Source organism: Salvelinus alpinus, chromosome 37 (assembly GCF_045679555.1).
Source record: "Salvelinus alpinus chromosome 37, SLU_Salpinus.1, whole genome shotgun sequence".
Classification (NCBI taxonomy): domain Eukaryota; kingdom Metazoa; phylum Chordata; class Actinopteri; order Salmoniformes; family Salmonidae; genus Salvelinus; species Salvelinus alpinus.
The window spans coordinates 17,750,216-17,771,965 of NC_092122.1; the positions used below are offsets into that span (position 1 = coordinate 17,750,216).

The 21,750-nt window shown below is 44.3% G+C and overlaps 1 protein-coding gene across 4 annotated transcripts in view; it reads left to right on the forward strand.

The window, feature by feature from the left end:
* LOC139565959 (ankyrin repeat and sterile alpha motif domain-containing protein 1B-like) overlaps positions 1–21,750 on the forward strand; it is a 388,198-nt gene that overhangs the window by 188,999 nt on the left and 177,449 nt on the right. For all 4 annotated transcript variants that reach the window (XM_071386670.1, XM_071386669.1, XM_071386672.1 and 1 more), the window contains exon 12: positions 17,282–17,435. In XM_071386670.1, the coding sequence (XP_071242771.1) occupies positions 17,282–17,435 (154 nt within the window). The remainder of the gene's footprint in view (positions 1–17,281; positions 17,436–21,750) is intronic.

Below are 21,750 nucleotides of genomic sequence, written 5' to 3' on the forward strand. Positions count from 1 at the left end.
CATCACCCCCACATCTCTCTCTCTCCTTCCCTACATCACCCCCACATCTCTCTCTCTCCTTCCCTACATCACCCCCACATCTCTCTCTCTCCTTCCCTACATCACCCCCCATCTCTCTCTCTCCTTCCCTACATCACCCCCCCATCTCTCTCTCTCTTTCCCTACATCAGCCCACATCTCTCTCTCTCCTTCCCTACATCACCCCCCCCATCTCTCTCTCTCCTTCCCTACATCAGCCCACATCTCTCTCTCTCCTTCCCCTACATCAGCCCACATCTCTCTCTCCTTCCCTACATCACCCCCCCATCTCTCTCTCTCCTTCCCTACATCACCCCCCCATCTCTCTCTCTCCTTCCCTACATCACACCCCCATCTCTCTCTCTCCTTCCCTACATCACCCCCCCATCTCTCTCTCTCCTTCCCTACATCACCCCCCCATCTCTCTCTCTCCTTCCCTACATCACCCCCCCATCTCTCTCTCTCCCTCCCTACATCAGCCCCCCATCTCTCTCTCTCCTTCCCTACATCAGCCCACATCTCTCTCTCTCCTTCCCTACATCAGCCCACATCTCTCTCTCTCCTTCCCTACATCAGCCCACATCTCTCTCTCTCTCCTTCCCTACATCAGCCCACATCTCTCTCTCTCACCTTCCCTACATCAGCCCACATCTCTCTCTCTCCTTCCCTACATCAGCCCACATCTCTCTCTCTCCTTCCCTACATCAGCCCACATCTCTCTCTCTCCTTCCCTACATCAGCCCACATCTCTCTCTCTCCTTCCCTACATCAGCCCACATTTCTCTCTCTCCTTCCCTACATTACCCCACATCTCTCTCTCTCCTTCCCTACATCAGCCCACATCTCTCTCTCTCCTTCCTTACATCAGCCCACATCTCTCTCCTTCCCTACATCACCCCACATCTCTCTCCTTCCCTACATCACTCCACATCTCTCTCCTTCCCTACATCACCCCCCATCTCTCTCTCTCCTTCCCTACATCACCCCACATCTCTCTCCTTCCCTACATCACCCCCATCTCTCTCTCTCCTTCCCTACATCACCCCCCATCTCTCTCTCTCCTTCCCTACATCACCCCACATCTCTCTCTCTCCACATTTCTCTCTCACTGTCTGACAGAAGTGTGTTAAGCGCTGTATCGATCGCCGTGGTAGCGAGGTCTCAGCTGTCACTCAAGCTGTCAGTCAGAGAGACGGACTGTACTCTGATGTGTGCTGCAGAGGGTGCCTGTAAAAGGCTGCTGTGCGTGTGCGTGTGATAAATAGAGCGAGTGAGGGAGTCAGAGAGGGAGAGAAAGAGAGAGAGCATTTAGTTGTAACCACAGAAGCAACCCCAAGACATCATCAAACGTCTTTCATTGCCACAGTTCCTATATATGGGCATTGAGCAGGTGGAAAAACGTGTCCTTCTCTGTCGCATATCTTGCATATGTGTGTTTGAGTGGAGGGGGTTCCATCTCTCTCTCTCTCCTCTCTTCTCTCTCCTCTCTTCTCTCTCCTCTCTCCTCTCTTCTCTCTTCTCTCTTCTCTCTCTCTCTCTCTCTCTCTCTCTCTCTCTCTCTCTCTCTCTCTCTCTCTCTCTCTCTCTCTCTCTCTCTCTCGGCACACAGACGTGGATCCTCTGTCCTCTCCATGTGAATGCAGACTGATGCCATGACAACCAAGGACCACTTTAGGTGTGTGTGGGTGTGTTTGGTAAAGCAATGCAGGGTTCCTTCAGCTGAAAGTACAGCTTCTTACAGGGAAAAAAGTATGAACTTTTTCACTGTGGAGCCCCTGCAGAGAGAACGATGGTGAGAGAGATGGGGGGAGGGAGAGAGGGAGTGGGAGAGAGGGAAAGCAAAGGGTTCACACGGTTGCTAGGCAACACAGACATTCATAAAGTAGCAGGCGTGGGATATCCGCCCACTACAACCATTGACAAATCTGTACCAGATCAGGTGCGTCAGAGCACTGCTCTATATCAGACACACACGCATACGGAAACACACACCCACACACATACGCACAGGAATGCACGGCTGCACTCTGCACGGCTGTACGCACGCACATTGGGCCGAGTGCTCCCGAGTGGTGCAGCGGTCTAAGGCACTGCATCACAGTGCTAGAGGCGTCACTACAGACACCCTAGTTCAAATCCAGGCTGTATCACAACCAGCCGTGATTGGGAGTCCCATAGGGCGGCGCACAATTGGCCTGGTGTCGTCCGGACCGTCATTGTAATTAAGAATTTATTCTTAACTGACTTGCCTAGTTAAATAAAGGTTCAATTCAACAACAACAAAAACAGTGCAGGTTAGGAGAATCCAGGGTAAATGAATGGAGCTGGAAGGGTGTGTGTCCAATGTTGCAGCCATAGTAAGCTGTAGTGACCTTGTCACGCCCAGCCATCCTCTCGTCATCTCGCTAGAACATTCTGCTGACATTGTCAGGCGCTACCCTTGGGTTTCTTAGAGCCGCTGGGAGTGTTTGTGTGTTGCCCTCAGGGTTGCAGATAACTGTGTCCTGGAGGGGAAAAGAAAATAACAGAGATTCTGGAGGTCTGATAAGAGAGAGAGTCTTGGGGAACAGAGGTTCTGGAGGTCTGATAAGAGAGAGAGTCTTGGGGAACAGAGGTTCTGGAGGTCTGATAAGAGAGAGAGTCTTGGGGAACAGAGGTTCTGGAGGTCTGATAAGAGAGAGAGTCTTGGGGAACAGAGGTTCTGGAGGTCTGATAAGAGAGAGAGTCTTGGGGAACAGAGGTTCTGGAGGTCTGATAAGAGAGAGAGTCTTGGGGAACAGAGGTTCTGGAGGTCTGATAAGAGAGAGAGTCTTGGGGAACAGAGGTTCTGGAGGTCTGATAAGAGAGAGAGTCTTGGGGAACAGAGGTTCTGGAGGTCTGATAAGAGAGAGAGTCTTGGGGAACAGAGGATGAGGAAGAGGTGGGGTCAGATGTTTGAGTTTCCTATCATTCATAACCAAGATCAAATTGTTTTGATGAAATATAACTTTCCACTTTGTTCTTATACAGACTTCAATACACTTGAATATTTTTCATATGTGACTATTGTTATTTAAATTGATCATTGAGAAACACCCCCTGGATGTCTTGTGATGGTTTGCTCCATAGAACACACTGGTTGGAGTGTTCCAATGTGCTGGTTCGAAACCCCAACTAGGTGAAACATCTGCCAATGTGCCCTTGAGCAAGGCACTTAACCCTAATTGCTCCTGTAAGTCGCTCTGGATAAGAGTATCTGCTATGTAACTAACGTTACAATGTAAAAGTCATGTAAATGCCATGTGGGTCCCATGTGGCTCAGTTGGTAGAGCATGGCGCTTGCAATGCCAGGGTTGTGGGTTCGTTGTGGGCACTCACTACTGTAAGTCTCTCTGGATAAGAGCGTCTGCTGAATGACTCAAACGTAAGAAAGGTAAGATAAGTGGAGATGCGTGTGCGTGTGTTTGTGTGTAATTACATTCATTTCTCATGGCTAATATTTATGGAGAATGCATTAAGTATCAAATCAAATCAAGCTTTCAGACATGGAATGCAACACAATGTGCTTCACAGGAAAAAACGATGAAAATAAAAATATATTTACATTACAACAAACATAAGAGGATAAAATATCAAATTAAACTGAATGACTAAAAAGCACCCTAAGGAAAAGTAAAGCTAAAAAGGTGTGTTTTAAGATCTTTTTTAAATATGTCCAGTTCGGCCCTCCTCAGGTTCTCTGGCAGACTATTCCAGAGGCTGGGGGCATAGTAACTGCCTCTCCATGACTCCTGGTCCCAGGCTTTGGGATAGTTAAAAGGCCAGTGCCAGAGGACCTGAGTGACCTACTGGGTACATAACTTAAAAGCATGTCTGACATGTATTGAGGTGCACAATCGTGGATTGATTTACAAACCAATAGAAATTATTTCAAAAAATGTACAGGCAGCCAGTACCGAGACCTTAAAACCGGTGTAATGTGTGCTCTCCATCTGGTCTTGGTCAGTACCAGTGCTGCAGAATTCTGTATGTTTTGCAGTTGACCGATGGCTTTCTTGGGTAGACCAGACAGGGAGAGCATTACAGGAGTCAAGCCTGCTTGTAATAAAAGCATGGATGAGTCTCTCTGTATCAGCCTTAGAGAGAAACGGCCGCACCTTGGTATTGTTCCTCTGGTGGTAAAAATATATTGGTCACATTCCTAATGTTTGATTCGAAATGGAGTTCAGAATCTAAAATAACACCTTGTTTTTTACCTGGTGTTTTATCTGTCTTGTCTGTGAATTAAAATGTGCCCCCAGATTTTCTCTCTGTGCTTTGGCGCCAACAATAAGTACCTTGTTCTTGTCTTGATTTAGTTGGAGGAAGTTGTGAGCCATCCAAGTATTTAAATCACTAATAGAGTCTAATAAATTATCCGTAGAGGTAAAATCCTCTGGTAACACAGAAATATAAAGTTGTCTGCGTAGCAGTGAAAATCAATGCTGTGCTTTCTGATAACGCTGCCAAGGGGTAACATATATAAACTGAACAGTAGCAGACCCAAAATCGAACGTTGTGGGACGCCACAACTCTCGACTGGTTAAATAGGTCCTAAAGGACAGAGAGCTCTTTGGCATCTGTGTTGGCTTTAAGATAATTTACCACTTTAACTAAGGCTGTCTCTGTGCTGTGGTGGGCCCTAATACCACTTTGGATTTTTTTTTAATTGCTGGTTGAAAAAAAAAATCTTAAGAATTTTGCTTAAGAATTGAAGGTTGGAGATTGGCTGAAAATTGCAGAGAGCTGAAGAATCTAGATTACGTTTCTTCAGAAGGGGTTTCACCATAGCAGTTATTAGTGCAGTGGGGAAAGTACCTGTGAAGTGATTAACAATTGCTTTCACTTCTTCACATATGCAATTAAAAACTGTTTTGAAGAAGGTGGTGGGGATAGGATCGAGAAGGCAGGTAGAAGGCTTAAGTTGTGATATCACTTTCCTGAGCATGTCTGTGTCAACCAGGGAAAATAAATCCACAGTGCCTTTGCGTGGTAGTCTAGGGCACATATCAAACTTCATCAGGTCTTGCTTGACTGATAAACATTAGGCTGGGTATCTCTGAAATATGCCGCAAACTCATCACATTTAGATGTAGAGGAAAGTTCACATAGGTTTGCGAGGGTAGGATTTATCAGGCCATCAATGGTCGAGAAGAGCACTGTCGAATTATTCTGATTAATAGTGATCAAGTTACAAAAATGAGCCCATCTGGCTTTGACTTTCTCCACTTCCGGTCAATTAAATGTATTCGTTTCCTCCCTCATCTCTGTTTGGATGTGGCCTTTTTAACTTTACTGGAGCTATGGCATCAATGGTTTCCTTTCATTTGCTATTAAAGTTCTCAACTAAATCATCACAAGAAGAAGGCAGAATAGGTGGTGGAGTGTTGTTCATACACTCAATAACATCTGTATCAACGTCAGAGGTAAGATAGTATTTCTTAATAATGCGTTCAGTATTTCACTGCACTATGGGCAACAAGGTAGTAAAAAATATGGAGTGGTGATCAGATAAAGCAAGTTCAACAATAGAAGATATGTCAATAGAAAGCCCCTTGGTAATAACCAGGTCCAGAGTATGGTTGCGGTTATGGGTGAGCCCGGTAACATGTTAGATAAAGTCCATAGAGTTCAAAAGATGAATATGTTCGATGGCCTTGGCGTCAGTCTCTTAGTCAACATGAAAATTAAAATCGCCCAACACAATGATTTTATCATAGTTCTCAAGGACAATAGAGAAATCAGTAAAGAAAGTCGGGCAGTACTTTGGTGGCCTCTACAGGTAACTGATGCAAGCAGTAGAATCAGATTTAAAAAAACATGTAAAAAATACACCTAATGGAGCAGCGGGGACTGTGAAGAGATACATACACACACACAGGAACAGCTTGGGGCGGCAGGTAGCCTAGTGGTTAGAGCGTTGGGCCAGTAATTGCTAGATCGAATCCCCGAGCTGACAAGGTAAACATCTGTCGTTCTGTCCCTGAACAAGGCAGTTAACTGCTGTTCCTAGGCCGTCATTGGAAATAAGAATTTGTTCTTAACTGACTTGCTTGGTTAGATAAAAAATAAAAACAAATTACCAGCCATTTCTGTAGGAGTTGATGTGTTTCTGTTGCTTTTTCTGACAGGGAGGACTGGATCAGTACCAGACCCTGTCTGTCAGTCTCTAAAACAGTTTAATGTTGCTGGGACTGGAGCACTACCAGACCCTGTCTGCCAGTCTCTAAAACAGTTTAATGTTGCTGGGACTGGAGCACCACCAGACCCTGTCTGTCAGTCTCTAAAACAGTTTGATGTTGCTGGGACTGGAGCACTACCAGACCCTGTCTGTCAGTCTCTAAAACAGTTTAATGTTGCTGGGACTGGAGCACTACCAGACCCTGTCTGTCAGTCTCTAAAACAGTTTGATGTTGCTGGGACTGGAGCACTACCAGGCCCTGTCTGTCAGTCTCTAAAACAGTTTGATGTTGGAGCACCACCAGGCCCTGTCTGTCAGTCTCTAAAACAGTTTGATGTTGCTGGGACTGGAGCACTACCAGACCCTGTCTGTCAGGGAGCTAACATTAATGATATGCATGTCAATCTCTCATGGCTCAAAGTGGAGGAGAGATTGACTTCCTCTCTACTTGTTTTTGTAAGAGATGTTGACAAGCTGAATGTACCGAGGTGTCTGTTTAAACTACTAGCATACAGCTCGGACACCCATGCATACCCCACAAGACATGACACAAGGTCTCTTTACAGTCCCCAAGTCCAGAACAGACTATGGGAGGCGCACAGTACTACATAGAGTCATGACTACATGGAACTCTATTCCACATCAGGTAACTGATGCAAGCAGTAGAATCAGGTCAAAATAAGTAGAATCAGTAAAAACCAGGTCAAAATACACCTAATGGAACAGTGGGGACTGTGAAGAGACACACACACATGAACAGGTACACGCATACACACACAAGCGCTAGCACATGCACTCTACACACACGTGCATTGTAATATTGTTGTATTGTGGTGTTATACATGTTGTATTGTATATATGTAGTGGTGTAATAATGTTATATGATGTACTGTTTTATCTTTTCTTTAATAAGTGCCTTAATGTGTTTGGACCCCAGGAAGAGTAGCTGCTGCCTATTCAACAGCTAATGGGATCCCTAATGAATACAAATACAGCTTTGCTATAGGATGCATTTAAAACTGAGATTCGGTTTGCCTGCGTTACAGCAAGGTCGTGTACTTAGAAAGCATGTTTCCTTTTCTCTCAGCCGAGCTAACAGCCAGAGGATCTCTTCCCTAAGATGCTTGATGGTGGTACATTTAGGGCAGACAAATCCCTGTCCATTTTCCAGTTCCACCTGATCTGCATCTTTTGGAAATCATCTTCCAGCTGTGGATAAAACCACTGGTGGGCTAGCACTGCTACCGTTAGCTGCTAGCCATCATGAAAACGGAGCAGACTAACTGCTACTTAACAGGAATCCGGGACACAAACTGACGGGGTAAGCCATAAAGGCTGACCCTGCCATGGACCCAGTAGAAATACAAACTTGAGCTATTATTAAAAACGATTTAACGTAATCTATTTCATAAAAACAACTAACCGAGTGTAGTTGTGGCCAAAAGTTTTGAGAATGACACAAATATACATTTTCACAAAGTCTGCTGCCTCAGTTTGTATGATGGCAATTTGCATATACTCCAGAATGTTATGAAGAGTGATCAGATGAATTGCAATTTTTGCAAAGTCCCTCTTTGCCATGCAAATGAACTGAATCCCCAAAAAACATTTCCACTGTTTTTCAGCCCTGCCACAAAAGGACCAGCTGACATCATGTCAGTGATTCTCTCGTTAACACAGGTGTGAGTGTTGACGAGGACAAGGCTGGTGATCACTCTGTCATGCTGATTGAGTTTGAATAACAGACTGGAAGCTTCAAAAGGAGGGTGGTGCTTGGAATCGTTGTTCTTCTTCTGTCAACCATGGTTACCTGCAAGGAAACACGTGCCATCATCATTGCTTTTCACAAAAAGGGCTTCACAGGCAAGGATATTGCTGCCAGTAAGATTGCACCTAAATCAACCATTTATCGGATCAGCAAGAACTTCAAGGAGAGCGGTTCAATTGTTGTGAAGAAGGCTTCAGGGTGCCCAAGAAAGTCCAGCAAGCGCCAGGACCGTCTCCTAAAGTTGATTCAGCTGCGGGATCAGGGCACCACCAGTACAGAGCTTGCTCAGGAATGGCAGTAGGCAGGTGTGAGTGCATCTGCACGCACAGTGAAGTGAAGAATTTTGGAGGATGGCCTGGTATCAAGAAGGGCAGCAAAGAAGCCACTTCTCTCCAGGAAAAACATCAGGAACAGACTGATATTCTGCAAAAGGTACAGGGATTGGACTGCTGAGGACTGGGGTAAAGTCATTTTCTCTGATGAATCCCCTTTCCGATTGTTTGGGGCATCTGGAAAAAAGCTTGTCCGGGGAAGACAAGGTGAGCGCTACCATCAGTCCTGTGTCATGCCAACAGTAAAGCATCCTGAGACCATTCATGTGTGGGGTTGCTTCTCAGCCAAGGGAGTGGGCTCACTCACAATTTTGCCTAAGAACACAGCCATGAATAAAGAATGGGAGAAACTTCTCCCAACCATCCAGGAACAGTTTGGTGACGAACAATGCCTTTTCCAGCATGATGGAGCACCTTGCCATAAGGCAAAAGTGATAACTAAGTGGCTCTGGGAACAAAACATCGATATTTTGGGTTCATGGCCAGGAAACTCCTCAGACCTTAATCCCATTGAGGACTTGTGGTCAATCCTCAAGAGGCGGGTGGACAAACAAAACCCCACAAATTCTGACAAACTCCAAGCATTGATTATGCAAGAATGGGCTGCCATCAGTCAGGATGTGGCCCAGAAGTTAATTGACAGCATGCCAGGGCGGATTGCAGAGGTCTTGAAAAAGAAGGGTGAACACTGCAAATATTGACTCTTTGCATCAACTTCATGTAATTGTCAATAAAAGCCATTGACACTTATGAAATGCTTGTAATTATACTTCGGTATTCCATAGTAACATCTGACAAAAATATCTAAAGACACTGAGGCAGCAGACTTTGTGAAAATTAATATTTGTGTCATTCTCAAAACTTTTGGCCACGACTCTATACTGTTTTGTTGAGCACTCTGATGACTTTTCATCAGAAATATGTGAAATATTTTCAGCTCGTATTTATGGTTGATGCATTTTGTGTGTGTCCACGCAGGTGGTCGTGTGTTTGTGTGTGCTTATGAGCACACGTTTGTGTGTGTGTGTGTAATTACTCTCTCATAATCCATATGACCCAACACAGTTCGTTTATGATTGTGTTACCGTCGCTAGTGTTAATGTGCAAAACTATTCATCTTCCCTGGCATTTCCATGTTAAATATTCATACATTAGCTAATACAGTTAGCATGAGATTGGTTCCCACTGGCTAGTCCTTCTAGTCAAGTCAGCATTTTCCCACAACTCACTGTCTACTGCTAAGGTTCAGTCTCGGCTGGCGTTGCTAATGTTGGCTATGATGCTATTAGACAACGTAATACAGTATTTGCCTATGTGGGTTCTACTTTGCAACTTATGTTCATCAGTAATATGCAATTGACTCCAGATAAGTACACTAAGTTTAAATGTGCAGCGCACTTCACCATTTCCAAGTTATCCTTCTAGATACTGTACAGTGCCTATAGAAAGTCTACACCTCCATTTTGTTGCATTACAAAGTGGGATTGAAATAGATGTAATTGTAATTTTTTTGTCATTGATCTACACAAAATACTTGTTATACGCCATAACAAAGTGAAAAGTAAATTATATATTTTTTTACAAATTAATACAACTTAAATAATTAAAATATAATTGTTGCATAATTACTCTCCGCCTTTGTTTAGGCAAGCCTAAATTAGTTCAGAAGTCAAATTTGGCTTAACAAATCACATGATAAATTATATGGCCTCACTCTGTGTGAAATAGTGGTTGACCCGTTTTTTTTGAATGACTACACCCCCTTCTTTTGTCCCCCATACATACAACATAAATAAGTTAAATGGCTGTGATAGGAGAAAATAAACATATTACTGTCACGGTCATGAGGAGAGACGGACCAAGGCGCAGCGTGATTAAAGTTCCACATCTTTTAATGAAGCGAAACTTCCAAACAAAACAATAAACAAACAACGAAACGTGACATCAGTGGTGCTACATGCACATACACAAAACAATATCCCACAAAGCAGGTGAGAACAGGGACACCTTAAGTATGATCCCCAATTAGAGACAACGATAATCAGCTGCCTCTAATTGGGAACCATACTCAATCCCAAACATAGAAATAGGAAAACTAGAACACCCCCCTAGTCACGCTCTGACCTAAACACCATAGAGAACCGAGGGCTCTCTATGGTCAGGGCGTGACAATTACGCATATGCAGTCTTCTTTAGTGCACTTATTCAAAGTCCCAAGCCATTGCACAAGAAAACTTAGGTTCAAGGCAATATTCAAGGGCGTTGTAGTTTTTTATGGTTAATGTCATCTCTCCTTTAAATTATACCTATTTAAATGTTGTGGTTTTGGGGTACAGTGGTGAAAGTGGCATGTTTGGGAATCTCTCTCTCTCTCTCTCTCTCTCTCTCTCTCTCGTATGATTTAACAGTTGGACCATACAGCCACTCTACAAAGGTCATAAATCCTCTTCCTCTGCCACACATACTAAGGGTCCCCACTACGTCATATCTACTTTATGGTCCCTCCTAGAGAGTCATACTGACTGAGTCACCCCAGGCCTTCATGACCAGCTAATATACAACTCGGCATATTTTATGATTCAACTCTGTTCCTCACAAGTGGTGATAAGGAAGTTGCTGTGGAATCCAAGTGGAGGCAGAAATCATCTCCTTGGAAAGTGGCATTTCTGCAGTATATAATCTGCATCACATGATTATAGGAATGGCCGCTGGATACTGGTGCTTGGTGTCATTGGAGGGCTGAAGAATAAGTCAGAGACCTACACTAGCTAAACGAGGACTGAACAACAAGTTAGAGACCTACATTAGCTAAACAAGGACTGAACAACAAGTTAGAGACCTACACTAGCTAAACAAGGACTGAGGGACAAGTCAGAGACCTACACTAGCTAGACAAGGACTGAACAACAAGTTAGAGACCTACATTAGCTAAACGAGGACTGATAAACAAGTTCGAGACCCACACTAGCTAAACAAGGACTGAGGGACAAGTTAGAGACCTACACTAGCTAAACAAGGACTGAGGGACATGTCAGAGACCTACACTAGCTAAACGAAGACTGGAATACAAGTTAGAGACCTACACTAGCTAAACAAGGACCGAGGAACAAGTTAGAGACCTACACTAGCTAAACGAGGACTGGATAACAAGTTAGAGACCTACACTAGCTAAACAAGGACTGAGGAACAAGTTAGAGACCTACACTAGCTAAACGAGGACTGGAAAACAAGTTAGAGACCTACACTAGCTAAACAAGGACTGAACAACAAGTTAGGGACCTACACTAGCTAAACGAGGACTGAACAACAAGTTAGAGACCTGCACTAGCTAAACGAGGACTGAACAACAAGTTAGAGACCTACACTAGCTAAACGAGGACTGAACAACAAGTTAGAGACCTACACTAGCTAAACGAAGACTGGAATACAAGTTAGAGACCTACACTAGCTAAACAAGGACCGAGGAACAAGTTAGAGACCTACACTAGCTAAACGAGGACTGGATAACAAGTTAGAGACCTACACTAGCTAAACAAGGACTGAGGAACAAGTTAGAGACCTACACTAGCTAAACGAGGACTGGAAAACAAGTTAGAGACCTACACTAGCTAAACGAGGACTGGAAAACAAGTTAGAGACCTACACTAGCTAAACAAGGACCGAGGAACAAGTTAGAGACCTACACTAGCTAAACAAGGACTGAGGAACAAGTTAGAGACCTACACTAGCTAAACGAGGACTGGAAAACAAGTTAGAGACCTACATTAGCTAAATGAGGACTGGAAAACAAGTTAGGGACCTACACTAGCTAAACGAGGACTGAACAACAAGTTAGAGACCTGCACTAGCTAAACGAGGACTGAAAAACAAGTTCGAGACCCACACTAGCTAAACAAGGACTGAGGGACAAGTCAGAGACCTACACTAGCTAAACGAGGACTGAGGGACATGTTAGAGACCTACACTAGCTAAACGAGGACTGAGGGACAAGTTAGAGACCTACACTAGCTAAACAAGGACTGGAAAACAAGTTAGAGACCTACACTAGCTAAACAAGGACTGAGGGACAAGTTAGAGACCTGCACTAGCTAAACAAGGACTGAGGAGCAAGTTAGAGACCTACACTAGCTAAACGAGGACTGGGGGACAAGTTAGAGACCTACACTAGCTAAACAAGGACTGGAAAACAAGTTATAGACCTACACTAGCTAAACAAGGACTGAGGGACAAGTCAGAGACCTACACTAGCTAAACGAGGACTGAGGAACAAGTTAGAGACCTACACTAGCTAAATGAGGGAGTTGGCAGTTGGTTTTCTGTATAAAGTAATCTATCAATGCAAGATAATCGCTCCCCTAGTATCAGTAGATGCGAGAAAGGACACTAGCCTGGTCCCAGATCTTTTTGTGTTGTCTTATCTGGTTTAGAGTCATGAGAACCAATAATTTGATGTACACTGTGTCAATCAATCCAGAAGCAGATTTCAGATCAGTGTTAGTGTGAGTAGAACCTAATGTGCTCGTTCATCAGCGGTAAAATTGTCTCTGGTTCATTTTCTGTATCTCTTGAAGATTTCAGTGCATCTCGAACTGTAATATCGAGATTTCGGCTGCAAGGCCTTTCTCAAGACACAAATGAAAGGCGAACGTTCACTAGAAAAGTTGATCAGTTGGTTGGAGCACCTGCCTGAGGTTCTGATGAAGAGGCTGTCCTTGATGTTCTACTCTGGAGACTGCAGATGTCCCGCGCTCAGATGACTCAACTGGTTGCTATAGTTACACCTTATTAATGAAGAGAAGGTGTGTACAGTATGTTCCAGGAGTAATGAATGCTGATGTCATCACTGTGTCCAAATCAGGCAGTTCTATCCAGGGAAGAGCTACGGCGGAATGGATAATTAAATGGTAATTATGATAACTCATTGTTTTCGTATTCACCATTGTCATCGTCGTTGTCATCACCATTACCATCATCCTAATTTGTGCACTGAAGTAATGGAAATAAAATAAAATCCCAATAGATCAATAGTCTTGATTCTTCATCCATACTCAGACCTGAATAAGCCCTTACTAACTAATAAAATGACCATACACCTGAGTGATATGGAGCACTCCCCATGGCTGTGTACCTTGAGGGCCCTGCTCTAGCAGTTTTCTCAAGTCCATGGGGTTAGTAATAGTGCTCAGGGAAACTGTTTCTGGCACTGGCTCTACTCAGGGAGGCCATGTTGGGGAGGTGGAGTCATTTCCTGAAAGGAGAGGTTTTCTTTGGGGTGAGCTCAGTAAGCTAATGCTGAGGTAACTGATTTCTCTAGGATTAGCTGTCCACTGAGTGTAATACCATTCTTAGAGGCTAGCCCTCTCTCTCTCGCTCCCCCCCCCCCTCTCTCCCCCTCTCTCTCCCCCGCGTTGTGTTGTGGGATGGTCTCAGAGGGACTATTGTCCTCTCATGCCCCGTTCCTCTACAACGGTTCCTGACCCCCGACCCCCTCCTCTAATCAAATATGAGGAAATGCCAGTGAATTACAGCGTCCTTCATATCTGCTGCAGTCTGAACTGCTTGGACTGTCTGTTAGGCAGGGATAGGGGAGCGAGGGAAAGAAGAGTGGGTTAGAGAGCAAGAGAGAGAGAGAGAGACTGTTTGCACAGTGCTTAGGGGACAGAAACCAGGATGAGTGGAATGAGAGAGGGAGGAAGAGATATTGAATGAAAAAAAGTGGTTGTTCTGTTTTGCTCTTTATTGTTGTATTATTTTGGTCAAGAAATGAAAAAATAAGATGAACTTTTTGAAAAGAACCTGTAAGTCTGCAAGCACACACACACACAGAACACAACGGGTCAGAGTCACATGTCCTGCAGGATAGTAGCTCCAGGGACGTGCCTGTAGTATCAACAGATTTCCTATTTGGGTTACCGGCCTGGCACGCACGCACGCACGCACGCACGCACACACACACACACACACACACACACACACACACACACACACACACACACACACACACACACACACACACACTGCTAAGAGACTCCCAATTAGTGGCCGGAGAAGGACTCTTTTTGTCTGTTCCCTTCCTGTGGCAGACACACAAGTTCCTCTGTGTCCTATCTCTCCACAGATAAAGAGAGAGCGAGGGAGGAGGGAGGAGAGAGGGAGAGAGAGGGAAAGAGAGGAAGTGTGTGTTTAAGACACCGTCTTGTTTGTGTTTGGACATGGAGCTTATTGCGTGAACCTACTCAACCTTCTCACCCCCTACACCAGGAAGTGGAGGTGGGATCAACTATTAACAGGTAACACAAACTGCCTTAGCACCTCTGAGTTGACTTGGTATGCAGATGGTGGTGTGGCGTCTCTGGTGCGCTGGCCTTTTACACACTTTCTGATTGAGTGGGGACTGGGGAGTGGGGGACTAAAGTGTCTGGTAGTAGAGAATGGCTCTCGCTTTGAGTTGAACGACTTTTACCTATTTATATAGAACAAATAGAACAAGATTGTGTTTGAGAGAGAGACAGGGAGACCGAAAGAGAGGGAGGAAATCCCTGCTTCAAACCCACTGTAGCATACTTCCTTCCCTTCCTCTGAACCAGCCCTTTTCTCTAACTCATTTTCCACCCTCCTTTCCTCGGGATTCAGTAAAACTGTTGTAGTTACTCTGAAGTAAGTTGGAGTGTATCCACTAGGCTTTCATCTTTTTCTCTCTCTTTCTCTGGTTCTCTCGGTTCATCGCTGCGTTGCTCCCGTCTGTTTTATTCTCTCCGTCGTAAGTTTGGAGTTCCTCCACTGCCTCTCTCCCTGAGATGGCTGGGTGGAAGGGAGAGAGGGAGAGGAGGGGGGAGAGGCTGGTGTGCTGGGGTGTTCTTTACACAGGCAGACGAGTAAACTTGAGGGATGAAGAGAAAAAGAGAGAGAGTAAAAAGCCAGAGTGGGATATTGGTTTGTAGATTTATGTAAAAAAGTCTGTTTCAGAGAGGGTGAGAGAGAGAGAGAAAGACAGAGAGAGAACGTGAAATAAGAACAGACGGAGTGGGAGAAAAGTGATGAAAGGGATATTGTGACAGGGAGGGATCATGATGTACATTAGGAAGTCAGAGAGGACAGAGAATGAGAAAAGAGAAGGATGGTTTGATGTGGAGGATAAAGTCAGGCATTCCTGCATTCTCCCTCCGGACCACTGCATCCAGAGATGGGTTGCACAAAGAACCCAAGTTGTCTAATAAGCCCCAGAAGGGGCTTGATGATAGAGAAAGGCTGCGTCCCAATTGGCACCATGTTTCCTTTATAGTGCACTACTTTTGAACAGGGCATATGCATTAGGGCTCCGGTCATATAGGGAATAGGATGCCATTTGGGACACAGTCTCTCTTGGGTTCTTCGTCTATCAGGAAATCCCAGTATAAAGGGTTTTGGCTGTAACTGATAAGGGGACTCAAGCATATTGACGTGAAATGTTAACCCATACCATACTATTACTGTTTGAAACCACGTGTGACTTCACCGGCTGGTACTTTACATGGGCTAGAGTAATGTGACTCAAATTCAATAGACCTGCTGGTCTTTTGTGTGTCTGTGCAACACGTGTGTGTGTGTGTGTGTGTGTGTGGGTGTGGGTGTGGGTGTGGGTGTGGGTGTGGGTGTGGGTGTGTGTGTGTGTGCAACATGTGGGTGTGTGAGAAAAGGAGCACACAGACTGAAGTTTTATATTAGCTAGTGTAAGAGGACACATTGAGTAGTGACCGTGTGTGTGTGTGTGTATACACGAGACAGATTATCTAGGGAGTGATCATTCAATCAAAGGCGATGATTCATCTTCTCTGCATGCGCTCAGTGCATGATTGATGACCCAGTGGTGTCTGGGTAATGTAGTAGAAGCAGCTAACAGGAAGATGAATGGCTGTCGGAGTGAGACAATGAGGCGGAGAGGAGGGGGGAGTCGATAGAGTTCAGGGGAAATTAACACACCAGGGGGGAGTCATGGACAACGCCACGCCCCCGTCGCCATGGCGGTACCACGGCAACCAAATATGGTGGGGTGACCCGGGCGATGTCGCAGTAATGATGATGGAGTGGTGCATTATGGGAAACACAGGCATCTATTGCCCATGCGTCTCTGGTGAGAAATGTCTGTCTTTCCTGCGCCCTCTATTGCTCACTGTTGTGTTTTCATTTGGCGTGGGTGCACATATGCCATATAGACAGGGACATTTAGTTCCAAGGGTTTTTCTGTCAACCCGCTGGGTCTCAACCTTTTCATACTGTCACAGGAATAGAACAACATGAAACTGGTTGCACACAGGACATCAGCCATTTTGGCTCAGTTGCAATGGAGTCATGGAGCGATGATCTCATGGTTTCTTCTATTTTGACTTGAAGGGAGCAACACGCAATTCTTCTCAGAAACCACTTGAGGCCGTCATGCTGTCTGGTGTTGCCCTATGTCATGTGACGGGCCGGAGGCCTCAGCGAGGGTGATGGTTATCTTCTCTCAGTAGTAGAGGGGGACCCTGGAATATGTGGTCTCCAGTCTTTCTACTATATCAACATCTGGTTACACAGGGTTATAAAGAAAGAGAGAAGAATAAAACATACTGTCACACTTTTGCCTATTAGCTTATTTTTTTGTTGCAAAATCGGTGTATTTCTGTGTATTTCCTCTATCTGGTCATGCTTGTGCTTATTAAATAAATTGCAGTACAAGCAACTCCTTAGATTCAGCAGGGGGAGCAGGCCTGAACAGTGTTTGAATTGAACCGTGTCCTTGAGGTGGATGAGTTATGATGATGGGTTGTTTGTGTGATCTGATGGTACCAAGGGCAGTAAACAAACATTGTTGATCTAACGTTCAAGGTTATACATTGAACATTGGCCGTGCTTTTCAATGTACATACACACAAATATTCTGTTGTTTCCACACGTTCCTCCCTCTCTCACGCTCTCTCTCTTTCTCTCCCTCCCTCTCCATATCAGGACTCGAAGCGCTCGGCGGAGATCGTACCATCGCCCTCCCTTGACGTGTTCTTACCGGAGGATGAGGACAATCCGTATGAGTCCGTCACCACCGCCGTGACCCGCAAGCCCTGCTCGCTGGACATCGGCCTCTTCAACGCCTGCCCCCTCAACGGTAAGGGCACACCCAAACCACCTGTTCAACAACCTCTGTATACTACATTCACCTCCGTCACCGTTGTCAGTACCGGCACTACTGTAGATTTTGAATATATACTACCGGTCACAAGTTTTAGAACACCTACTTATTCAAGGGTTCTTCTTTATTTTTACTATTTTCTAAATTGTAGAATAATAGTGAAGACATCAAAACTATGAAATAACACAAGGAATCATATAGTCAACGAAAAAGTGTTAAACAAATCAAGATATATTTTTAGATTCTTCAAATAGCCACCCTTTGCCTTGATGACAGCTTTGCACACTCTTGGCATTTTCTCAACCAGCTTCATGAGGTAGTCACCTGGAATGCATTTCAATTAACAGGTGTGCCTTGTTAAAAGTTCATTTGTGGAATTTATTTACGTCTTAATGCGTTTGAGCCAGTCAGTTGTTTTGACAAGGTAGGGTGGCTATACAGAAGTTAGCCCTCTTTGGTAAAAGACCAAGTCCATATTATTGCAAGAACAGCTCAAATAAGCAAAGCGACACGACAGTCCATCATTACTTTAAGACATGAAGGTCAGTCAATACGGAAAATGTCAAGAACTTTGAAAGTTTCTTTAAGTGCAGTCTCAAAAACATTCAGGCACTATGATGAAACTGGCTCTCATGAGGATCGCCACAAGAAAGGAAGACCCAGAGTTACCTCCGCTGCAGAGGATAAGTTAATTAGAGTTAACAGCCTCAGAAATTGCAGCCCAAATAAATGCTTCATAGAGTTCCATATGTGGAATTTCATATTTTTGATGTCTTCACTATTATTCTACAATGTAGAAATAGTAGAAATAAAGAAAAACCCTGGAATGAGTAGGTGTGTCCAAACGTTTGACCGGTACTGTATATAATGAAGTAATTACAGGAACAACGATGGTCAGCTCCGTAACTACAGTCACCTCCGTTACCATCGGCCACACCGTCACAGTCATAGATGTTGAAAATGTAGAATGAAGTAAAAACAGGACAGTGGTGAGTCACTACCGTCACCGCTGTCTGCACCCTCACAGCTATTGGATGTGAATAAAAGGGATCTGGACTCACTGATGTTTCATACTGTAGGATATCTGGAGATTAAGATAGCCCAAACTGTCACGCAGTCACCACTCAGCAGCATGTCCACATACCTAGTCCACATACTCGTTGTCATTGATACCATATCCGCTCTGTCAGTGTGTGATCCGATTTTTGATGAGGGCATAGAACTCCTTTCAGTTCTAAGCCGTCACTGCCGAACCCGTCGCAGCACAGTGACCAGGGTTCCCATTTTAATCTCTACCAATACCATGGTGGGCTACACCACGGGTTGTCCTGGCAACTGTGCCTCTACCACACTCCCAGTAAAAAGGTGGTGAGTCAGCGGTGGGTTGTCATGGTAACTGTGGTTGAATTAGTCGTGGTGAGAGTTAGGTTTGTTTTTTGGTTGGATTTTGCTGTGTGATTGACTTCTAATGGGTGAAGGAAACTTACATCTAGTTGTATACATCTCTGGTGTGTGTGGAGCTTCTTCGTGTCAGTCTACATGGACAGTCACTCTGAGTCACTCCTTCATACACACACAGACTTCAGAGGTGAGATTTCTCCGGGGGTCAGCTCCGGATAAGTGCTAACTAAACTAATCAGAGGAGGGCTGGGGGGAATCAGGGATTCCTGCATTTAGCCCAATCACTCAGATCTGTAATGAGACATGACTGTGAGCCACTCACACGCTCTCTTTTCTGGAGAGAGAAAAGAAACAAGAGACAGAGAGAGTGTGAGAGAGACATGGAGAGAAAGCGAGAGATAGAGAGAAGGAGCGACCGAAAGCGTGCGAGAGAGACATGGAACAAGGAGAAGAGCCCAGTCTGGGGCTGAACATTACACACAAAGCGTATAAAGCACATCAATATGTCTGGAATTGATTAGAGCTTTGATCAGCATGGAAATTCAAGCCTGATGCTACCTGAGCCTGATAAGCCATACATTAAAGACATTTTATGAGCCATACATTAAAGCCATTTTATGAGCCATACATTAAATACATTTTATGAGCCCTACATTAAAGACATTTTATGAACCCAAGCACCAAAAAACCCAAATGATTGTGCCGTTATCCAAAACATAGCCTATGATATACAGTATAGGCTACCGCACATTACGCACGACAGAAGAACAAAGCCCATAGTTGTAGCTAGCTACAGTGCATTCGGAAAGTACTCAGACCCTTGACTTTTTCCACATTTTGTTACGTTACAGCCTTATTCTAAAATGTATTACATTGAAAACAGGTTTTTAGAAATGTTTGCAAATGTTTGAAACATAAACAGATACCTTATTTACATAAGTATTCAGACCCTTTGCTATGAGACCCGAAATTGAGATCAGGTGCATCCTGTTTCCATTGATCATCCTTTGAGATGTTTCTACAATTTGATTGGAGTCCACCTGTGGTCAATTCAATCGATTGGACATGATTTGGAAAGTCACACACCTATCTATATAAAGTCCCACAGTTGACAGTGCATGTCAGAGCATAAAAACCAAGCTATGAGGTCGAAGGAGGTCGAAGGAATTGTCCGTAGAGCTCAGAGAAAGGATTGTGTCGAGGCACAGGTCTGGGGAAGGGTACCAAAATATTTCTGCAGCATTGAAGGTCCCCAAGGACACAGTGGCCTCCATCATTCTTAAATGGAAGAAGTTTGGAACCACCAAGACTCTTCCTAGAGCTGGCCGCCCGGCCAAACTAACCAATCAGTGGAGAAGGGCCTTGCTCAGGGAGGTGACCAAGAACCCGATGGTCACTCTGACAGAGCTCCAGAGACCCTCTGTGGAGATGGTTGTCCTTCTGGAAGGTTCTCCCTTCTCTGCAGCTCTCCACCAATCATGCCTTTTTGGTAGAGTGGCCAGACCGAAGCCACTCCTCAGTAAAAGGCACATGCCAGCCCACTTGGAGTTTGCCAAAAGGCACCTAAAGACTCTCAGACCATGAGAAATTCTCTGGTCTGATGAAACCAAGATTGAACTCTATTCCACATTGTGTTACAGCCTGAATTTAAAATGTATTAAAAATATGCTAGACACACAATACCCCACAAAGTGAAAACATGTTTTGAAATGTAAAACATGCTTTGCAAATGTATTGAAAATGAAATACAGAAATATACATAAGTATTCACACCCCTGTGTCAATACTTTGTAGAAGCGATTTTATTTTTTATTTAACTAGGCAAGTCAGTTAAGAACAAATTCTTATTTACAATGACGGCCTACCCCGTCCAAACCCAAACCCAACACTGGGCCAATTGTGCGCCACCCTATGGGATGCCCAATCACGGCCGGATGTGATGCAGTCTGGATTTGAACCAGGTACTGCAGTGTGCACTGTGATGCAGAGTCTTAGACCACTGCGCCACTCGGGAGCACAATTACAGCTGTAAGCCTTTCTGGGTAAGTCTATAAGAGCTTTCCACACCTGGATTTTGCAATATTTGCCTATTATTCTTTTCAAAATTCTTCAAGCTCTGTCAAATTGGTTGTTGATCATTGCTAGACAACCATTTTTAGATCTTGCCGTAGATTTTCTAGTAGATCCTTGAACAGGATGATCTATTTTTGATGCAATTTGAATGTAATTGGAGAGAGAGAGAGTGCTCATATGCACTCTGATTTAAAGCAATGATATTTGAGTGATAGGCTGTTTAAAACCAAACAAAAATTCTTTACAAATTTAAAAATAAGGTGACCTCCGAAAGCCAAGTGGAGATGTGTAAATTAGACATGCATTCAGTCTTTATATTACTGTAGCATAGACTATGTTAAGGAAATGTAGGCCTATCTGTCACAAGATAAAGAGTTACCATGATGAGATGAAACATGCATTGTAAACTGCGCTCCGTACTGTCTGTCCCCACTCTGAGCGTTGATGATTGATCATGCAGATAGCAGAGAGAAGGCTGCAGAGAAGACAGATTTAGACATTGAATATCATTTAATAGTTCCATTTCATGTCATACTGTTCATATAAATAATGTATTGTAATATACCGGTTTCTCACAGTTATTTATCCTGGGAAAAGGGAGTGGAGTTTGGGCAGGAAATCTCAGTAAATCTCTGTAACCCGGTTCCCAGTATTCAACCCTAGCCCAGTCACATGCTGTCCTATGCTGTAGAGTTAGCTGGCAGCGCAACAGGCAGCAGCAGATTTAAAGGAAAGACATCTGTCCTATGATGTAGAGTTAGCTGGCAGCGCAACAGGCAGCAGCTTTAAAGGAAAGACACCTGTCCTATGATGTAGA